This window comes from Bison bison, unplaced genomic scaffold (genome assembly GCF_000754665.1).
Source record: "Bison bison bison isolate TAMUID 2011002044 unplaced genomic scaffold, Bison_UMD1.0 scf7180017864371, whole genome shotgun sequence".
NCBI lineage: Eukaryota > Metazoa > Chordata > Mammalia > Artiodactyla > Bovidae > Bison > Bison bison.
This window is the reverse complement of record NW_011494943.1, coordinates 11087946-11106200: the sequence shown is the minus strand read 5'-3', so window position 1 is coordinate 11106200 and position 18255 is coordinate 11087946. Positions and strand designations below refer to the sequence as shown.

Below are 18255 nucleotides of genomic sequence, written 5' to 3'. Positions count from 1 at the left end.
TATTCACAAGGGATATTGCAAAAGCGCTGATATCAGGAGACAAGGTGTTGCTTTTCTCAATGAATTTCTTCATAGCCTCACATTGCTGACAGGCAAAAAAATACATCAAATAAAAATATTATATGAATAGCAGGAGAAAAACCAAAGGTTTTCTCTTATGTTAGTCATGCTTTTTGATACCAAAAACTTATCAAATATGTGCTTAAGAGGAATCCTCTGGTGGTCCAGTGTTAGGACTACCATTTTCACCGCCGAGGACCCAAGGTTCAATCCCTAGTTGGGGAACTGAGACCCCTCAAGCCACAGGGCGCAGCCATAAATAAATAAATAAACAAATAAAGTTAGTTGCATTAAAAAACTGTTAAATCAAGGTTAGAATGGCTAAATGATTACTGCCCGAAGGGGAATTATCCAGAGAAATCTCCTCTACAAACACAGAAACCACAAATGCAAGCACTAGTTTTAAAAATTCTGTTTTGGAAAACATTATTAAGACATTTTTAAGACAACTTTATTTTTATTTATTTATTTTAAATTTATTTGGCTTCAATGGGTTTTAGCTGTGGCATGTGGGATCTAGTTCCCTGACCAGGGATTGAACCCAGGCCCCCTGCATTGGGAGTGCAGAGTCTTAGCCAGGACCACCAGGGAAATCCATAAATCATTTTTTTGACTTTAGTTTTAATTGTTACCCTAAAAGCTTTGGGTGAAACAGAAAGTAGTTCCTCTTCATAAGAATGCTGAAAACCTCCATCCAAGACTTTTTAAAATTATGGGCATAATTGGTGTACATGACTTTCTTTTTAAATAAATATTTATTTACTTGGTTGCATCCAGTCTTCGTTGCGATATGTGGGATCTATTTCCCTGACCAGAGATCAAACCTGGGCCCCCTGCATTGGGAGCATGGAATCTTAGCCAGTGGACCACCAGGGCAGTCCTGGTGTTTGTGAATTTTACCTCTATTCAAAAAATCCGTTCAAATCATGAGACTATGAACACAGCCCTGGAGGCTGATACTCACCTGTGGCTTAGGATGGAGGTCTACATTATGGGATCTGTACAAAGTGGCGACCTCTCTAAAAAGTGCTAACAGTAGGTAGACAGCCTCCTGACTTGTGGCGCTCCTACAGGCCTGAAAAAGCAAGGACATCAAGTGAGACTTTTCAAAGTTATACAGTTATAGCTCAGGGCCAGAATCTCATGTGATCTATATGTGAATAAAGAATGAGATCAGTACTAAAGCCTTGGAGATGGTAGGGAGCCTTTTCCAATACCGTAGGCACCTGGAACCCTGCACCTCGTGACCATCTTCTAGAGAACAACTCTTCAAAAACATTCTCATATTAAACGCAAGGTATATTTATTAAATAGCTTACAGCAGAAGTAACAGAGATTACTATCTGTTCTCTTTCTGACTGCTTCCCTGGTCCCTTTTGGGAACTTTTGCTAAACTAAGATATTTCTTTCCTCTGTTTCCAGCAAAGCACCAAGGTAAATAACGACTCAGAAAGGAAATAAGAATGTAACAATTTAAGGATTGTATTTTTAAAAGCCTGCAGCTATTAAAATAAACACGTGCATATATCTCTATGGGAATTATGAGGTTTTGCCTCCTGTGCCATCGCATCTCAGAGCAGAGGAATCCTGGAGGAAGCAGCTTTTCAGCAGGGTCTCAAAAAAAAATAATGGACCTAAATGAATCAGAAAAGAGCTGCTGGTTGGCTCTCACAAACCCAGCAACCCAAATCAACCACTGCCACTCCCCTGTTTTCCAGGGGAGCTCACGAGGCCATGGACATAGGACTTCCAAGGCAGCATGTCACCCTGTGGGGCTTCTTCCATTGCATCATTTGACCCTAACAAGACAAGACTCAGGCTGTGAGGGGCCGCTGTGTACACAGAGAAGCTGCCAGCCTGGCCTACCTCCAGAGCAGCCTCCACAGCCAGGGGCTTGGATTCCAGAATGGCTTTGCCCACTGCATCCCGGACAGCCTTGTAGTCCTTCCCATGCACCAGATACCGATCCATCTGGCCTGGATGATCCCTCTGCAACTCCAAGAACACAGAGGTTAAGCACGGTGGGTACAGGGTGGGAAATATTGACAAAGAACCTTCTTGATAGGTAAAGGAACCAGGCAATCACTGAAGGTTTAAGGGCAGTTGAACCAGGTTTCCGAGGCAGACTGAGGCACAACAGCTCACTGCTGTTTGGGAAGCACCTCCTCCTCACTGGATGAAGAGTGGGCGGAAATCTAAGGGAGGTGATACTGCAGCTGCTTTCCGTCTGCACTCAGAGGAGAGCACCAAAGGACTGACGAGTCAGGCCTAAGTTCCAGTTGGGAGGAAAAAAAAGCCAGGATTTTTAATGCCATTTTTGTAACCCCAGGACAGTAAAAATTCATTCATTTCTGATCACTAGGAGAGGACTACTGAGCAGTCCTGAAGCCAAAATGACTGCAACTCTGTCATCCCTAGACTTTTCCTGTCTTGCCTGCTGAGGATAAAAAGGGCTTATTTTACAGAATGAATGACTTTTAATTTGCTAAAGGCCAAAGCCACAGAATCATTCTTTTGCTTATCCTGTGTTGAACTCAATCAGAAGTGATGCCTACATACGCTTTGCAGGTAGATGACAAACCAGAAACACACACAGACACACCTGTCCCCTAGGCAGATAACCGCGATCACAAGCTGGGTCAATTGAAACCCAGAGACAGAGGACCAGACCAAACCAGATGCAAGCATTTTCTGGGATGGATGTGGGAGAAGGTCAGGGAGGAATGGAGAAGCAGCAGCCCTCTTCCAGGGGTGGATGGGACAGGGGAGCTGAGACAGCACTGGGGCTGCCGGACTGCCCTTCTCACCTGCTGTGCGATGACTTCCTTAGGAAACACCCAGTGGGCCGGATGGCCCTCTTTGGAGAGGCTCTGCACAAACTCCATCCCCTGCTGGCTGGTGAGCTTCCTGACCAGGTACACTCGGTACCAGTCATTCTGGACCCGGGCACAGAAGCGCTCCACCTGCTGCAGGTAGCGATGCTTCTCCTCCGCCACCTCTGCAGAGCCAGTGAGAAAGGCCAAGTGATTGGTGAGGGTACTTGTCAGTTAACTGTCTGGAACAGAGGCTAGTAAAAGCTCTGTGCCTACCCTTTGGGAATTCACACTGAGAGAACTAACCTAGAAGAAAGGGGCCATGGTACAGACCAGTATTATTCTGAGAACCAGCTTCCCACACTTGCTGAATTTCTAAATCATGGGGGCTCCCAGCCTGTGGTCAAGAAAGGTTGGGAAGAAGACCTGCCTGAGCCATCCTGAAGCTCGGCGAGGATCTCAGATGCCTTGTCAAGACAGAGGCGGATGCGGGCCATCTTCTGCAGGTGCTCCACTGAGGCCTCACCAGCAAGCCATCGGCTGCATCCCACTGGCTGGTATGTCCTAAGGAACTGGCCTTCCTCTCGCAGGTATTTAAATTCATCCCTTATGAACAAAGCATTATTCTTCTCATGTATTGAATCCTAGGAAACATAGGACCAGAAAGAAAGGACATTATTCTTTTTTATTTACAAGACCCCATCTTTGAAATGTCACCATTGTGGTCATGGACAATGTAATAAGGATAAAGAACAGTGTTGTGGGTTTGAGTGGATATTTTTTGAATCGTGAAAAACTAACAGCTCTTTTCATTTTTATTTTAGGGACCAGAAGGAGGGAAAAGAATAAAAGCTATAATGAAAAAAAATTTTTTTAACCTAATTTAACTTTTCATATGCATTGTAAGATTTTTGGAAGAAACAACAATACGAAGATAATAACAATTAGAAGTATTCACAACCTCAGCACCTGCAGAGAGGCATCATCAACTTTGGTGGCATATTCGTCAATGCCTTTTCCCCCCTCATGCACGTGCACATAATGCCAATGTAGGCAATTTCTGAGGACAGAAGTAATGTTTCTGAGTCATTTTTCCCCCTAAATGGAGTACAGCATCTGTTAATGTCACCACATAAATTATATTCCATAAATTTTCAGAAAAACACTATTCCACTGCATAAACCATGTGGTTCTGAGAGCCTGCAAAAGAAATGTAGTGAGGTGATAGTCAGCTTACCTCCAGGCAGTTGCTAAAGAGCATGTACAGTTCAGTTTTATCTTCAGCCAGGAATGGTTTCTTTTCTAACTCGGACAAATAAATCTGAATATACTCTTTCACGTCACAGAAGCTAGGGAAGGAGAAATATTATATATACCTGGTTAGCTAAGGTCTGGAAACCCATTTTGTCAAAACAAAGGTATGAAGAATCTATCTGCCTATTATTCATTTCCTGCTTCCTGTATAATTATATATATACATACACACATAGCTGGGAAGATGCCCTGGAGAACAGAATGGCAACTCACTCCAGTATTCTTGCCTGGAGAATTCCACGGACAGAGGAGCCTGGCAGACTACAGTCCATGGGGTCACAAAGTGTCAGACACTACTGAGCAACTAACACTTCCACTTTCTCACGTACACAGATGTGTTTATATAGTTTATAACATGATTTTATGAATAGTTTAGCACCAACTTGGAGGAATATAAAATTTCGTATTTCAGATGGGCTTCCCAGGTGGTTCCGTGGTAAAGAATCCGCCTGCTAATGCAGGAGACTTGGGTTTGATCCCTGGGTCAGGAAGATCCCCTGGAGGAAGAAATGGCAACCCGCTCCAGTATTTTTGCCCGGAGAATCCCATGGACAGAGGAGCCTGGCAGGCTATAGTCCCTGGGATTGCAAAAGAGTCAGACACGACTTAGTGACTATACAATAACAATTTTATATCAGCTGTTCTCAAATTTTTGGCTCAAGGACTCCTAATAGACTTAAAAATTAATGGGAACCACAAAGAGCTTTTGCTTCTATTGGTCATATCTTTTGATATTTATAATAATAGAAATTAAAACTAAGAAACATTGAAAATATGTATCAATATTCATCATTTAAAATAACCATACTAAACTCATCACATATTAATATAAATAATATTAAAAAAAATCTTTTCCAAAACAAAATTTCATTAGTAAGAAGGGCATTGTTTTTCAATCCTATCAATCTTTTTAATGCCTGGCTTAACAGAAATTCACTGGATTCTCAAATCTGCTTCTGCTTCTAGTTGGTTTCACTATATCATATGAGGAAAATCTGGTCTCACACATTATGTCGTTGGAAAAGGGAGAAATATTTTAGTAGTCTTTTCAGGTAAATACGGAAACTCTCTTTTGATGCTACACCAAAAATGATAGATGATAATTTCTAAAGATTAGTTTCAATGTGCAATCTGAAACCTTATCAATGCACTTTTCATAATTAATTACATTAAAATCAAATGATCTGCCTTGTATATCAGACAGATTTCTTTTTGATCATTGCACAATTCTGTGACATCAAGAACCAGTTACTTCATAAATACTGATTCGCTGAGCTGTGCATATTTTGCAAATGTCGACACATTTTTATTTTATATTTTATAAAACCTCACATTCATTCATATCACCACCCATGTTGTCAAAAAGTTTGTACATATTAGAAAGCTGACAGGCTCACAGTGGAGGATACAAGTTTTCCAGCATTTTATTTTATTGTTTTTTAATTTAGCCATGCTGAGACTTGAAGGATCTTAATTATCTGACCAGGGATTGAACCTGGATCTTCAGCAATGAAAGCGTGCAGTCCTAACCACCGGATCGCCAGGGAATTCCTCCAAACCTCTAAATATCTGCTTATAATCTTGAATTTTATAATCAGCAACAAAACCCTCAGTTTGTGACAGGCTCACCTCACTTATTTTCAAGAAAACGCCTGTCAACCAACTGCCCAGGTTTGAGTGTCATTTGTCAGTCATTCTTTCAAGTACAAGTGGTATTTCACAAAAAGAGCAGCCAGATCAGGATGTAACTCAAAAACTGCAGGAGTGGTTTTCCTTGACACAACCTTGTGCCTTGATGTGCTGCTGGAGGCTTTGTGTGTACCTCTCATTATAAAACAACATTAACAGTCATATCCTTAAGAGCGGGGATTTAGTAGAATTAGTACTTTTTATAGCTTCATCAAGGACATTACATGAAACTGGCATTTTAAAAAATTACATGTGCATGGTGGTGACAGAAATAACGGCCCCTACCAGGGTCTTTCCTGGCAGCTTTATCTCTCATCACTTTAGTAACATCAGTGCAAACATCAACAAGTTGAAAAAGTCACATGCCATCTTAGTGTTATCTGCAGTCTGGTCAACACTGTCCCATGCACGGGTCTGCCCAGACAGCAGGTGCCTACATTTCCATTAAGTTTGTAAGTCCAGTCTGATTCATTCTTAACACACAAAAGTACATGAACCACAAAAAGCAATGACAGAAGCAAGTATTTTTAAATCCAGGGAATGACCATTCATATTTTTAAAGTGTTTATGTCTCAAGATTTTTATTTCAAAATCAGTTCTGTAAATTTTACTCTAAATATTCCAGAACAAAGCATTTACCTTTGAGTGTAGTTTGTACTCATATTAATGTGTCTATACCTTATGTCAAGAGATATACATGTCAATGCACTTTTCCCTTTCTCTAAGCAAAGAGATTCACATGAATACAGATTTCACACATTTCCCAAAATTAATGAAAATCACAGAATAGCAAGAGGCTCTTTTCATATCTCAAGGCAACTGTGTCTATCTATATGCCTTAAGAGCCATTTTCGGGTATAGCAAGAAATGTATTTTAAGAGTATTTTATTTGAAAATCCTGTTTGAGAAGACAATTTCATAAATAATGAGGGGGCGGCACCAAAATAAAAGGTCTGTAGACAAGGCTGCAGTGGATCCCTGTTTTAAACATAAATTTAATCTCTATCTTAAGTCACATTTCAGACATTTAAGTTAGAAGTAGTTGTGTTTGTTGGAACTTTTCTTATAGCATCTTGATTTTGCCAGCACCTCAAGGTGAACTCTCTCAAGTTAGGACACAGGTTGAGAAACAGAGTATATTCCAAAAGACATCTTCCAAATGCAGATCAGCTTTCTAAGAATTTTTAAAAATAACATAATTCAACAAGCCCATTGAGCTGAGGCGCCATATGGGCTTCCTTGTTCATTTATAGAACCAGAGAAACTTAAGAGCACAAGCAAAACTTAGACAACATCAAGAGCAAGGAGTTTGAGTGGAGATTCTAAGTTACGGTCCAAAAGCCCACAAAACTTTGTAGCTGTGGAACTAAGATGAGAATTGCAGATTCCTGACTCCTGACTTCCTGCACCCACACGTCTCACAGCGTTCTGTCCCCTTCCCCCAAATCTGTCTTCTTCCTAAACACGTGATTGTGGCCATACTGAACTCACGGCCAGCATGTGATATGCCAAGGATACAGTCCATACAGATAAAGGAACCAGGGCATCTCTTGCTAAAGAAGCTTTCCCAGATAGTGAGCTAGCTACCAGTTCTGCAAAGAATGCTTTGTGGCAAAGAAAAAGCCATGAGGAGAAAAAAAACAAAGAAGTCAAGGTGTTTCTGAGGCAACTTCATGTTCGTGGTGCTCACCTGTATTTTAAAAGCAGTTTCAGTACCACTGAGCGGATCACGGGGGTCTTATCCACGACATCATCAAAAGGAGAAAGAGATTTTGTATGTTCACGGCGTCCTAAAACCAGAAGGAGAAAGGTAGATCATTGTTCACATCAGACATAAAAAGTGAGATGAAGAACTGAATTTTTAACTCCACTCACGTTGGGGAGCCTCTCGAAGGAGCTCCTTCTCAACAAAGAGTAAGGATAGCAGGTCTTTGACTACTTCCTTCTGAGGTGGAGAATTGTCTTTGAAGCACATGGTAGAAACCAGGTCCACGAAGAAACTATTGCACATCTGCCGGAAGCGGGCATGTTTCTCAATGACCTCCCTTGGGAATGGTTAAAAACCATGGTTAAAAGTCTAATAAATTGTGTTCCAGAATTCCTCCCTACAGAGTGCTCTGGGATTTGGATAGCTTTTTTCTTAATTAAAAGATTCAAGTATCTCCTTATATTGATTAGAATCAGTCTCCAGAAACTGCAACAGATAGTACGCACCCTTGGCTCTTTTGAGAAAGACTTTGATCATTTGGACCATCTAGTAATAGCTTTTATATCCCAAGAGTTTCTCAAAGCTCCCATCTACTGGACTTGTCTTATGCCGCACTTTTAGAAGGCATGAAACGGGAAGAAAACCAACCTCTTGGGCTATTTTTATCAGTGCCCCGACGTGAGTCTGAGTGAACTCCGGGAGTTGGTGAGGGACAGGGAGGCCTGGCGTGCTGTGATTCATGGGGTCATGAAGAGTCAGACACGACTGAGCGACTGAAATGAACTGAACTGAACTGAAAGGCACTCAGCCAGACAACAGCTAGCTTTAGCCTCAAATCATAGAACGTGGATGGCATTTACACATCAAGAGGATAAGCCAGTTGCATCTAAATTCTTTGGGTATTTGTGATGGCTTTAATTAGTTTACAACTTTCTGGGTTTTTCCTCCAATTTTTCAATCTCCTGCTTCTGTGCCCATGCATGTCTTGGGGAAAGGATAATTTTCAGACACTAGGTGTTTATAAAGGTACATAAATAGTTGTCTTTGTTAGGACACTTCTCTGCTATGAGGCTTTCTAAGGTCAAAAGTATATTTTAAAAATAATTTTATTTATTTTTGGCAGTGCTAGGTCTTCGTTGCTGTGCAGGTTTTTCCTCTAGTTGTGTTAAGCAGGGTCTACTCTCCAGTTGCAGGGCTCAGGCTTCTCATTTCGGTAGCTTCTCTAGTTGCGGAGCACAGACTATAGGGTGCCTGGGCTTCAGTAGTTGCAGTACATGGGCTCAGTAGTCGGGGCTCAAGGCTCTAGAGCACAGGCTCAATAACTGTGGTGCACAGGCTTATTTGCTCCGCCACATGTGGGATCTTCTCTGATCAGGGATCGAACCCACGTCTTTAGCATTGGCAGGTGGATTCTTTACCACTGAGCCACCAGGGAAGCCCAATAGTTATATTTTTGAATATTGTATTTGCAAAAAAGGAAGAAAAAGGAGGAAGCTTTCTCAAGAGAAAGGCTGTTTTACCTGTGCTCCTGGGAAACAGTTGGAGAGTATCCGTCTGGTAAGTCGGTTAAACACAAGGGGCATCCCATATGCCCTTGCGTGAGGTTAACTTCAATGCAGCGCAGGCAGAATACATGGTCACAGGGCAGGCAAACAGGATCCTGTGCATCTCCCAGGCAGATGGGGCATGGGTGAACCCCAAACCTAGAAGCCAAAAAGGGTGGTCAGTTTTAAAGCAGGGAAGTGGGACATGAGAAGCAAAAAACACAAAGCTTCCGAATTCTCAACCTTGCAGATCCCTAACCCAAAACCTCACCTGGTGAAACTCTCGCTGACCTGGTCCTTACATTCACGAAGAGTAGTCATCACCGCCATGAAAGGCCTGTGGGTCTTCATGTCAGAGTTCTCTAGCAGGCACTGAAAGAGAAGGGCATTGGCAGGAGGGCAGGGGGCAGTGAGGAAGAGCAGAGGTCAGCCAGGCAGCAAAACATAGCATGCCCTCTGCCATTGGTGGAGCTAGACAGTTAGCTCTGCTGTCTGTAGTGCAAGGCTTTTTAAAATTTTATTTAGCAATTTCTTTAACTTTGAATAACCATTGTGACTATTGCTATTTTGGGGAGAAGACTGATATTCTCAGCTTTAGATTTTCCCTTTCTTCCTTTTTTTTTTTTTTAAGGTCTACCCCCTCTTTCCATTATATTTCAAACTATAAATGATAATATAGTGACCATCTGTGTATCCACCAAGCGTTAAGTAATCTTGGGATTTTCTGAATATTTGCTTTATCAGTTTCTGAATAACCAAATGTTACAGGTGTACTTTCAACTTCAAGTATATCCCTTTCTACTCCCAGGCCCAGGGAACCACATTCCTAAATTCCCACTTCTACTAGATTTCCACCCATGCATGCATGCATGCAACTCTGTATTAGGGACATCACACTATACCTAAGCTTGGCAACTTCCATTTTTCATTAGTAAAAGTAGGTTCAGATCATTCATGTTTACTACTGCATGGTACTTGTTGACAAATACATTGGTCATCTATTTTCCTGTTAATGAACATTTAGGATGTTCCCAATTTCTTGCAATTACAAACATTTCTGGACCCAACATTCTTCCATGTGTCTGAGTGGAAACAGGAAAATTCCCTAGGGTATATATTTAGAAGTGGAAACGCTGTTTCTTAGGAAAGACATATCTTTAATGACATAAGATAGTAAGTTTAATTGGTATGCTTATGGAATTTTCTGGTTAGATATGATGCCTGTTATAGGTGTTTTTAAACATAATATAGATATTATGTATACCCATGACATTATCTGCTCAAGGAAATTTCCTTTCTATTCCTAATTCGGCAAGAATATCTGTTTACCAAATTATATATTTTATGAAAAGCTTTTTTTGTACTTTTTGAAATAATCATCTGCAGTGTATTTTTTGATTTGTTATGTAACTGATGACATTTATAGGTTTTATAACTTTGAGCCATCCTTGAATTCCAGGACTAATCTTACTTGGAAATTATGAGTTTTTAATACCCTGCTAAATTTGATCTGTTAAATAAAATATTCAAAAATGGCCCAAGGACTTGAATAGACATTTTCCAAAGAAGGTATACAAACGGGCAATAAGCACATGAAAAATACTCAACATCACTAGTCACTAGGGAAATACAAACCGAACCACACTGAGTTGGTGCTCTGTGATGACCTAGAGGGGCGGGATGAGGGGAAGGGAGGCTCAACAGGGACACACGTATACACACAGCTGATTCATGTTGTTGTACGCAGAAACTAACAACATTGTAAAGCAATTACACGCCAATAAAAAAAACCCAACACCACAATGAGATACCACTGCATACCCATTGGGAGGGTTATTATTTTAAAAATGGAAAATAACAAGTATTGGCGGGGATGTGGAGAAGTTGGAGCCCTGGGTCATTGCTGGTGGGAATGTAAAATGGTGTGGCAATTGTGGGAAACAGTATGGTGATTCCCCAAAATGCCAAACATGGAATTACCACGTGATCCAGCAATCCCACTCTTAAGTACACACCCAAAAGAATTAAAGTAGTGACTCAAATAGATACTTCTATGCCCAGGTTCATAGTGGCATTTCACCAAAAGGTGGAAACATCCCAAGTGTCCATCAACAAATGGCTGGATAAACAGAATGTGCTCTCTCCATACAGTGGAATCTTACTCAGCCTTAAAGAGGAAGGCAATTCTGACACCTGCTACAATGTGGACACATCTTGAGAACATGAAATATGCTAGTTAAAACAGGACATTTCAAAGGCTGCACAGCAAAGCTGCTGGCAGTGCTTGTGTGAGGTTCCCAGGAGGCAGAGGCTATTTTCCCTGAGAGGCCGCTGATGCTGAAAGGACGGTCACTTTTTCTGCGGGGTATTATCCTGTGCGGCACCAGCTTTATAAAGGGTGTCGAGGGGCAGAGACATGGGCCTTCCTGTGCCCTTGCTCCCACCAACAGCACTGTGTTTGGAAGTCCACAAGTCCAGTGGCATTCTCTTATACCCCCGTCTTCCTGATCATGGCAGTGGCAAGCTGCTCCCGCTGTGGGGCAGGCTGCTGGTCTTTCTAGGGCCACTGGAGGCCTGGTTGGAGCCCACCCTTCAGTCCTGCCAAGCAGATTTGCTGCATTGATAGTTCCTTTTCCTGCAAGAAACCCTAAATGACATACCTTGACTTACCACTCAGGAGAGGGTAAAAATTAAATCATTAAATGCCGCAAATAGAGTAGCTTATGTGATGAAATCACTTTCATTACTATATTCAGATAAAACTGTCTGAGCAGAAAGGGAATATACCACCTCACTGATAGAGGTTAGGTCATGTTTCAACTGTGCTTCGTCTTACAAAGAGGCAGACCTCTGCCTGCTAGGCGGAACCTTTGCGCTCACCTTATTTAGCAAGGAGACATAGTTGGTCACCAGCTTGCGCAGCTCGGGAATTTGACTCTCCGTCTCTAGCAGCACGTGCTCCACAAAGAGCGAGATGGAGAAAATGCGATTCCAGTGGGTTCTGTCAAGAGAGGGGTTCCCTCACTCAGCTCTGACAAAAAGCACCTGAGACAGAAGGCAGAGGTGCAGGGAGGTAGTTTGAAGGCACAGGAGTTGAAAGTTAAGAAAAGGAGCAGATCTTAAAGTATTGAAATCATACAGAGACTGTTCTCTTATCACTGTGGAATTATATTAGAAATCAATATCAAAAAATATTTGAAAATAACCCACATATTTTCAAGTGCAATGTGACATTTATCAACAGAAATCTTTGACTTAGCCACTGAAAGCCTCAGGAAAACTAGAAGACTGGAAAAACACAGAGGGTGATTGCAGAGAAGAAAAGATTTAAATGAGAAATATGAAAGTGAGAAATTAATATCAAAGATACTTTAAAAACCCCATGTATTTGGAAATTAAATGTCCACTTTTAAATGGTAGATGTATATAAGAAGCCATAACAAGGAAAATTAGAAAATATCTGTAACATAATAAAAGTGAAAAGGGAATTTCTCAGAATTTGTTGTATGCAGCTGAAGCAACTGAATACAATGTGGAATCTTGAATAAGATATGAAAACTAATAATGGACACTAACCTAAAATTTTGCAAAATTTGAACAAAATCTGTACTTTCTAATACTGTATCACATGTTAATTTCCTGCCCCCTTTTTTTTTTTTTCCACAATATGGTATTTCTTTATATTCTCAGAATTGGATTAGAAGTTCCAAGCTTCATTCAAAAAAATTTAACTCACTAAGATAATAAACTTTCTAGTCTTTAAGCAAGAATATTAGAGGCCAAAATACATGGAAGTATATCAACGTTATGGTGAATAAATATTAGAAATCTAGCATTCTATTCGTATTAAGTCCAACAAGTGGAATCAAAATGTCATAAATTCTTTGCTAAGCAAAAATTCATGTCTCTAAAATACATATTTTAATTATACATACTATGTTTATATGTACATATACATATCTGTGTATGTACAAAACTTTTTTTCCTATGCTAGATCAAGGCTTAAGAAAGAACAATAAACAAGAGACAGAAATTGGAAAACATAAACTAAATGAAACGGGAGCACTGAATATGAAATAGAAAAAGTGAAACAAACTAGACAAAAGTAAAAATCATCATATAATCCAATTATTTTTAAACATGGATAATCATTAGAAACACATCTGGAACTCTGGAGAAAAAAGCAAAACATGGGCATTTGTATTTTTCAAAAAATTCCAAGATAATTCTGATATGCCTCTGGATTTTAAAAAGTATTACAAGTATTAAATACAAAAAGTATTTAAAAAGTATACTTTTTCTATTACATGGTAGTTTTACTGATATAGAACTCTATTATTTTCTGTTGACCTATCATAACAATGGTATTCAGTGAATAAATAATAGTTATATAATCACAATAGTAAAAGGTGTTTACCGTTTTCATGTTTCAATACCTTTAGACCATGAAGTTTTCACACCTTGGATATGTTCTAAAGTCTCTTAGTTTACAGTCTATGGGAACTTGAATAGAATTTGTATCCTACTGTTGTGTGAAAATTACAAAAACTTTATTATGTTGAATTGGTTCATGGTGCTTTTCAGATTTACTGTATTTTTTAACTCTTTTGTATATTCATTCTATTAATTTTTGAGAGTTTGATATTAAAACTACAACTAAAAATCTTAATTAATCTACTTAAGAAATAATTGTAATATATGGTGGAACTATATGTAACTTTGTTCTGTACCTTCCAAATCTCCTATAAATGTGTTATCATACTTTCATAATTTAAAAAATAAAAAAGAAAGAGGAAAAGAAGGAGCAGGTGAGAAGGTAAGTGAATTAGGTAGAAACCCTTTGTGATGTTCTCCCTGACCTCTACCCACTTCTGTCTTTCTCCTTCCCACAGACTCCCAGCTCAGACAACTCAAGTTCCATGCCTCTGCCCACGTCTGGTGACTCCCACCTCGCCCTTAAAGGCCAGCCCAGGACTTGTCCTCTGGGAAGTCTACCCCGAGTGCGTGCCCTTTCTCTGTCACCCTGCTGGGGTCCTCTGCAGCTGCTCCTTCTCCCGCAGGATCGTAATAATCCACTCACCTCTGTGTCACCCCCATCACTCTGTGCACTCCCTGAATGCTCAGTTCTCTCCTCTGTTTTTCTAGGATCATTGCAATGCCTGGCATTTAAGTAGGCTTCCACAGATGTTACAGAATGAATGAGGAAAGGCCCACTTCCTGCAATAGGAACATCTGCTCTCTCTCTCTGATGTGCCTGGGCCTCCTGGGTCTTACCTGATATCTCTGATGAGGGTTCTGGTCATCATCCCACAGTCCTGCATGTACCCTTCTGAGCAGAGGAGCTCCAGTGGCATGGAAAGATTCTTCACAGTCTGTAACCAAGCTTGGGGACTGGGCTTCAGGAGGTTTTCTGTTAGCATTTCAGCACAGGCCACTGCTGCCAACACATCCAGACTCTAGGGAGCAAAGAACAGGCCCATGACTGAGCAGTCTGTTCCCCGACCCCCACTGGGCTGCTCTAAACCTTAAATCGGAGGTCCTGGGTGTTTTCTTGTGTTCCAGGCTTGGAGCTTCCTCTTTCATTGTCTTGCAATCTAGGAGGCGTGAGTTAGATGTATTCTAACTGAGAAGCCACGCTGACGTGTGTGCTGGTGAAGATGTCTCCCGGTTGGAACAAGGCCCATAAGCTTCCCCTTCCCAGGGTGGTGGTGAGAGCACCCCTCCCTCCACACTCGCTTGAGGAGGCCAAGCCGGGCTACAGGCACGAAAGATCCCTAAGAGGGGCCATACCATCTCACGTCCAGCCCAGGTGTGGTTCTGTGTGCCTTTCGTAAGGCTTAGTAGAATTGGAGGGTGGATGGTCAGGATCCTGGAGAAGTTCTGTAGCCGGCTTCTGAAACGGTGGTAGGCGAGGTGCACTAATGGTAAGGAGACCTCTTCCTCTGGCCTTCCTGCATTCAGCTGATTGATGCAGGACCACAGAGCCATCTGCAGAACCTGGGATGAAAAACAAGCTTTTATTATATTATTTGTAAAGTATTTTTTAAAAAGCTACATTTTGCTTGTGGAAAATGAGAACCATTCAAAAATGGCAAAAAAGAAAATTAAAAACCATGCACACTACTAGTATCCCACATTTACTTCTTGGTGTTATCCCTTCTAGACATTTCTAGATCCATACCTCTTCTCCCAGTGGTCCCCAAATTAGTGTCACAATGTATTCCCGATCTTTTTCCACTTCACAAGCATTGCTCTATCACAAGCACACCTGAAGAACATTGTTCTCAATGGCTGCACAATACCAATCAAATGGCTGTACTTTAACTCGTCCAACCCTCACCTTTTGACAAGTAAATTGTTTCTAATTTTCCATTTTTAGAAATAGAACTGAAAAGAACATTCCTATGAATAAAATATTTGTTCACATCTCTGAAAATGTTCTCAAGATCAAATCACCAGTTCAGATTTTATTCAGAAGTTCTCCCTTCACCTCGACGGTTTACAGAACCACCATGCTGTTCACAGCACCGTTGGCACTGGAGGAACTTCTGGCCATTTTTAAAAAACCAGTTTTGCCACAGACAAAAATGATGGTAGCTGAAAGTTGTTCATGCCTTGTTGATTTACTAGTGAGGCTGAGAAGTTTCCTCTGTTTTCTGGACATCTGTATAATTATTCTGTTAATAGTCAACTTATAACTTTCATTCGTTTTTAAAGATTAGGGGATGTTCTTATTGGTTCCTAAGAACACTTTATTAACCCTTAATTATGCTGGTTGTATGTTCTCAAAACTGCCAGTTTCCTTTTTTATGTACTGAAGTTTGAAATCTTCAATATTTCCATTGAAATTTCAGTTACTCTTATTATTAACTTGCTATGATCAGTTAAATATTTACCTAGTTTTCTTCCAGAAAAACTAAACATTTAAAAAGAAAGCATCACAGGAAATGGGAGGTCTTCTTCCTGTTACTAAAATCTCCATGCCTTAGGGGTGCTGAGAGGTGGGGTAAGTGTCCAGCCTTGAGGCTTCTGAAGGTGTGAGTGGCATTTTCTCACACCACTCTCCTCTTGGGCCACATTCCGTTCCACAGACATTGCAGCTCCGGCAGTGGAGGAAGTTCCATGTTGGTATTTTGCCCACTTACGCCAGCCTTGCCCTGACCGCGAGTCAGTACTTACGTTTAACTGTTCCCAAGTGGACACTCTCATGGTCAAGAGAAGGAAATCTTTCAGGTAACACTGAAGAAGCTCCTGCCGCTGGTCCACTGTGAGCTGAGCAAGAAAACTTCCCAGTGGGGTCTTCTGAAAGAGTTCTAGTAACTTCTCTGCCAGTCCTGCAGGGAAGGGCAGGGGGCGGTGGGGCGGGGAGGGAGAGAGACCCACTGGGGTGGTGATGGTGACTAGGACTCCCCTTACCCACCAAACGCCTTTTTAGCTTCATTTCTGGACACTTCAGATATTCTCCAGTGAAATAACAGGAACAAAGTCAGAAGGAATGCTCTGTTCTGGTCATAAAAGCCTGCGTGTGTGCTAAGAAGTCGCTTCAGTCATGTCTGACCTTTGCGTCCCCATGGACTGTAGCCTGCAAGGCTCCTCTGTCCATGGGATTCTCCAGGTAAGAATACTGGAGTAGGGTGCCATGCCCTCCTCCAGGGGGTCTTTCCAACCCAGGGATCGAACCAATTTCTCTTATGTCTCCTGCACTGGCAGGTGGGATCTTTACCACTAGTGCCACCTGGGAAGCCCCCATAAAAGTCTAGCTAGCCCTAAAGAGAATACAATCTGGGATAGACCAATATTTCCACAAGTTGTAAAGTGCTTCGGGAGTCCAGGACCAAAGTGAACCAGGAACAAGTGGGCTGCCTGCCGGGAGTTGGGTCAAATGCTGCTCAGACCAAAAAGACCTGCCTTCTAGCGGATGGGGTGCCTGGCCGCCATGTCATGTGCTATCATAGAACAGTAGGGTCAGTTTTTGATAGGGTATGAAAAAGAGAAATACGCTCTCCTCAAGAGAGAGATTGTTTTGAGTTTGTTCAGAAAGAGTGACAGAAAGCTTATCGAGAAATCTAAGTTCATCTTCAAGTATTTTGACATGAATTTCTTAAAAGACATCTGGCCTTTATTTAAAGATTGAACTGTAGTCGATGTACCATGTTACTTTCAGTGATCTGATGTCTGCCTATCTTCTGAAATGATCGCCATAATTAAAAAAAAAAAAAGCTATACATAAACTTTGAAAAGACTACTTCTCGTATGAAAGATGACATTCCCAAAAGTGGTGTGTGACCATTGGGGTTTTCCTGGAATGCCTGTGGCCAGATGACTTGGCATATGACCACAGAGCAACAGAGGACAATGACGGCTCGGTCTAGGCAAAGGTACTACTCTGGTCACTGGCACTTGCTGAGAGGGGCTCAGCCAGAGACATCCTGGTGTCCTAGTTGTCCAGGACTCAAATGGAGGTGATGACCTATGACAGGGTATCAGGGTCTCCTCCTGTAGAACACATCCCCTCCCACCACTGCTGGGCTCACCTGCATCTCCTGTGATGTACTGAGTGTGGACCCACAACTCTTCCAGATAGTCCTTGATTCTCCAGCTGAATGGGACACTATTGGACGCCTTCTCTGGGAGGTTCATGTAGTTCTGCACCACGATGTAGGACATCTCTCCTTTAGACCTGCAACAGGCCAAACGAGGACTAGAATTAAGTGGTTACTGAGACAGCACTCAAGACGCAGATGAGATCTGCTTCTGATGCCAATTCCTCTTCATCTTCAAGTACTGGGAAGCTTAGTGGGCTGCAAAGACAGCCCCCTGGTCTACTGAACAGCTCATTTTTATACTATAAAAGAACTGAAGGATGATCTTATATCATCTCTGGGTTTTACAGACAAAACAAAGACAAACCACAGTTGGAAAGCTGCTTGAAATCTTGGGCAGAACCAGTCTGGTGATGTCTGAACCCACTCTTGCCCTATACCTGTGCAGAGAATCAGAGCCCCCTAAAAGCCAAGCCAAGTTTTGGTAGGCCAGCTGAGCTTGAGTTACATAAGATCCGGCCTAGGGACAGGCTCTGCGGTTCCTGCCACTGGCAGGAGGAACAGGAAAAACAACATAAACGCTC

At 41.6% G+C, this 18255-nt stretch overlaps 1 protein-coding gene across 1 annotated transcript in view; it reads right to left on the bottom strand.

Annotated features, from left to right (window-relative positions):
* RNF213 (ring finger protein 213) overlaps positions 1-18255 on the bottom strand; it is a 116865-nt gene that overhangs the window by 18161 nt on the left and 80449 nt on the right. Inside the window, exons 37-51 of the mRNA XM_010856525.1 lie at positions 17663-17808; positions 16308-16462; positions 14919-15125; positions 14403-14584; positions 12009-12129; positions 9400-9500; positions 9105-9287; positions 7752-7921; positions 7567-7666; positions 4111-4222; positions 3304-3517; positions 2859-3058; positions 1927-2049; positions 1025-1135; positions 8-85 (exon numbers count right to left, since the gene is read on the bottom strand). Of these exons, the coding sequence (XP_010854827.1) occupies positions 8-85; positions 1025-1135; positions 1927-2049; positions 2859-3058; positions 3304-3517; positions 4111-4222; positions 7567-7666; positions 7752-7921; positions 9105-9287; positions 9400-9500; positions 12009-12129; positions 14403-14584; positions 14919-15125; positions 16308-16462; positions 17663-17808 (2203 nt within the window). The remainder of the gene's footprint in view (positions 1-7; positions 86-1024; positions 1136-1926; positions 2050-2858; positions 3059-3303; positions 3518-4110; positions 4223-7566; positions 7667-7751; positions 7922-9104; positions 9288-9399; positions 9501-12008; positions 12130-14402; positions 14585-14918; positions 15126-16307; positions 16463-17662; positions 17809-18255) is intronic.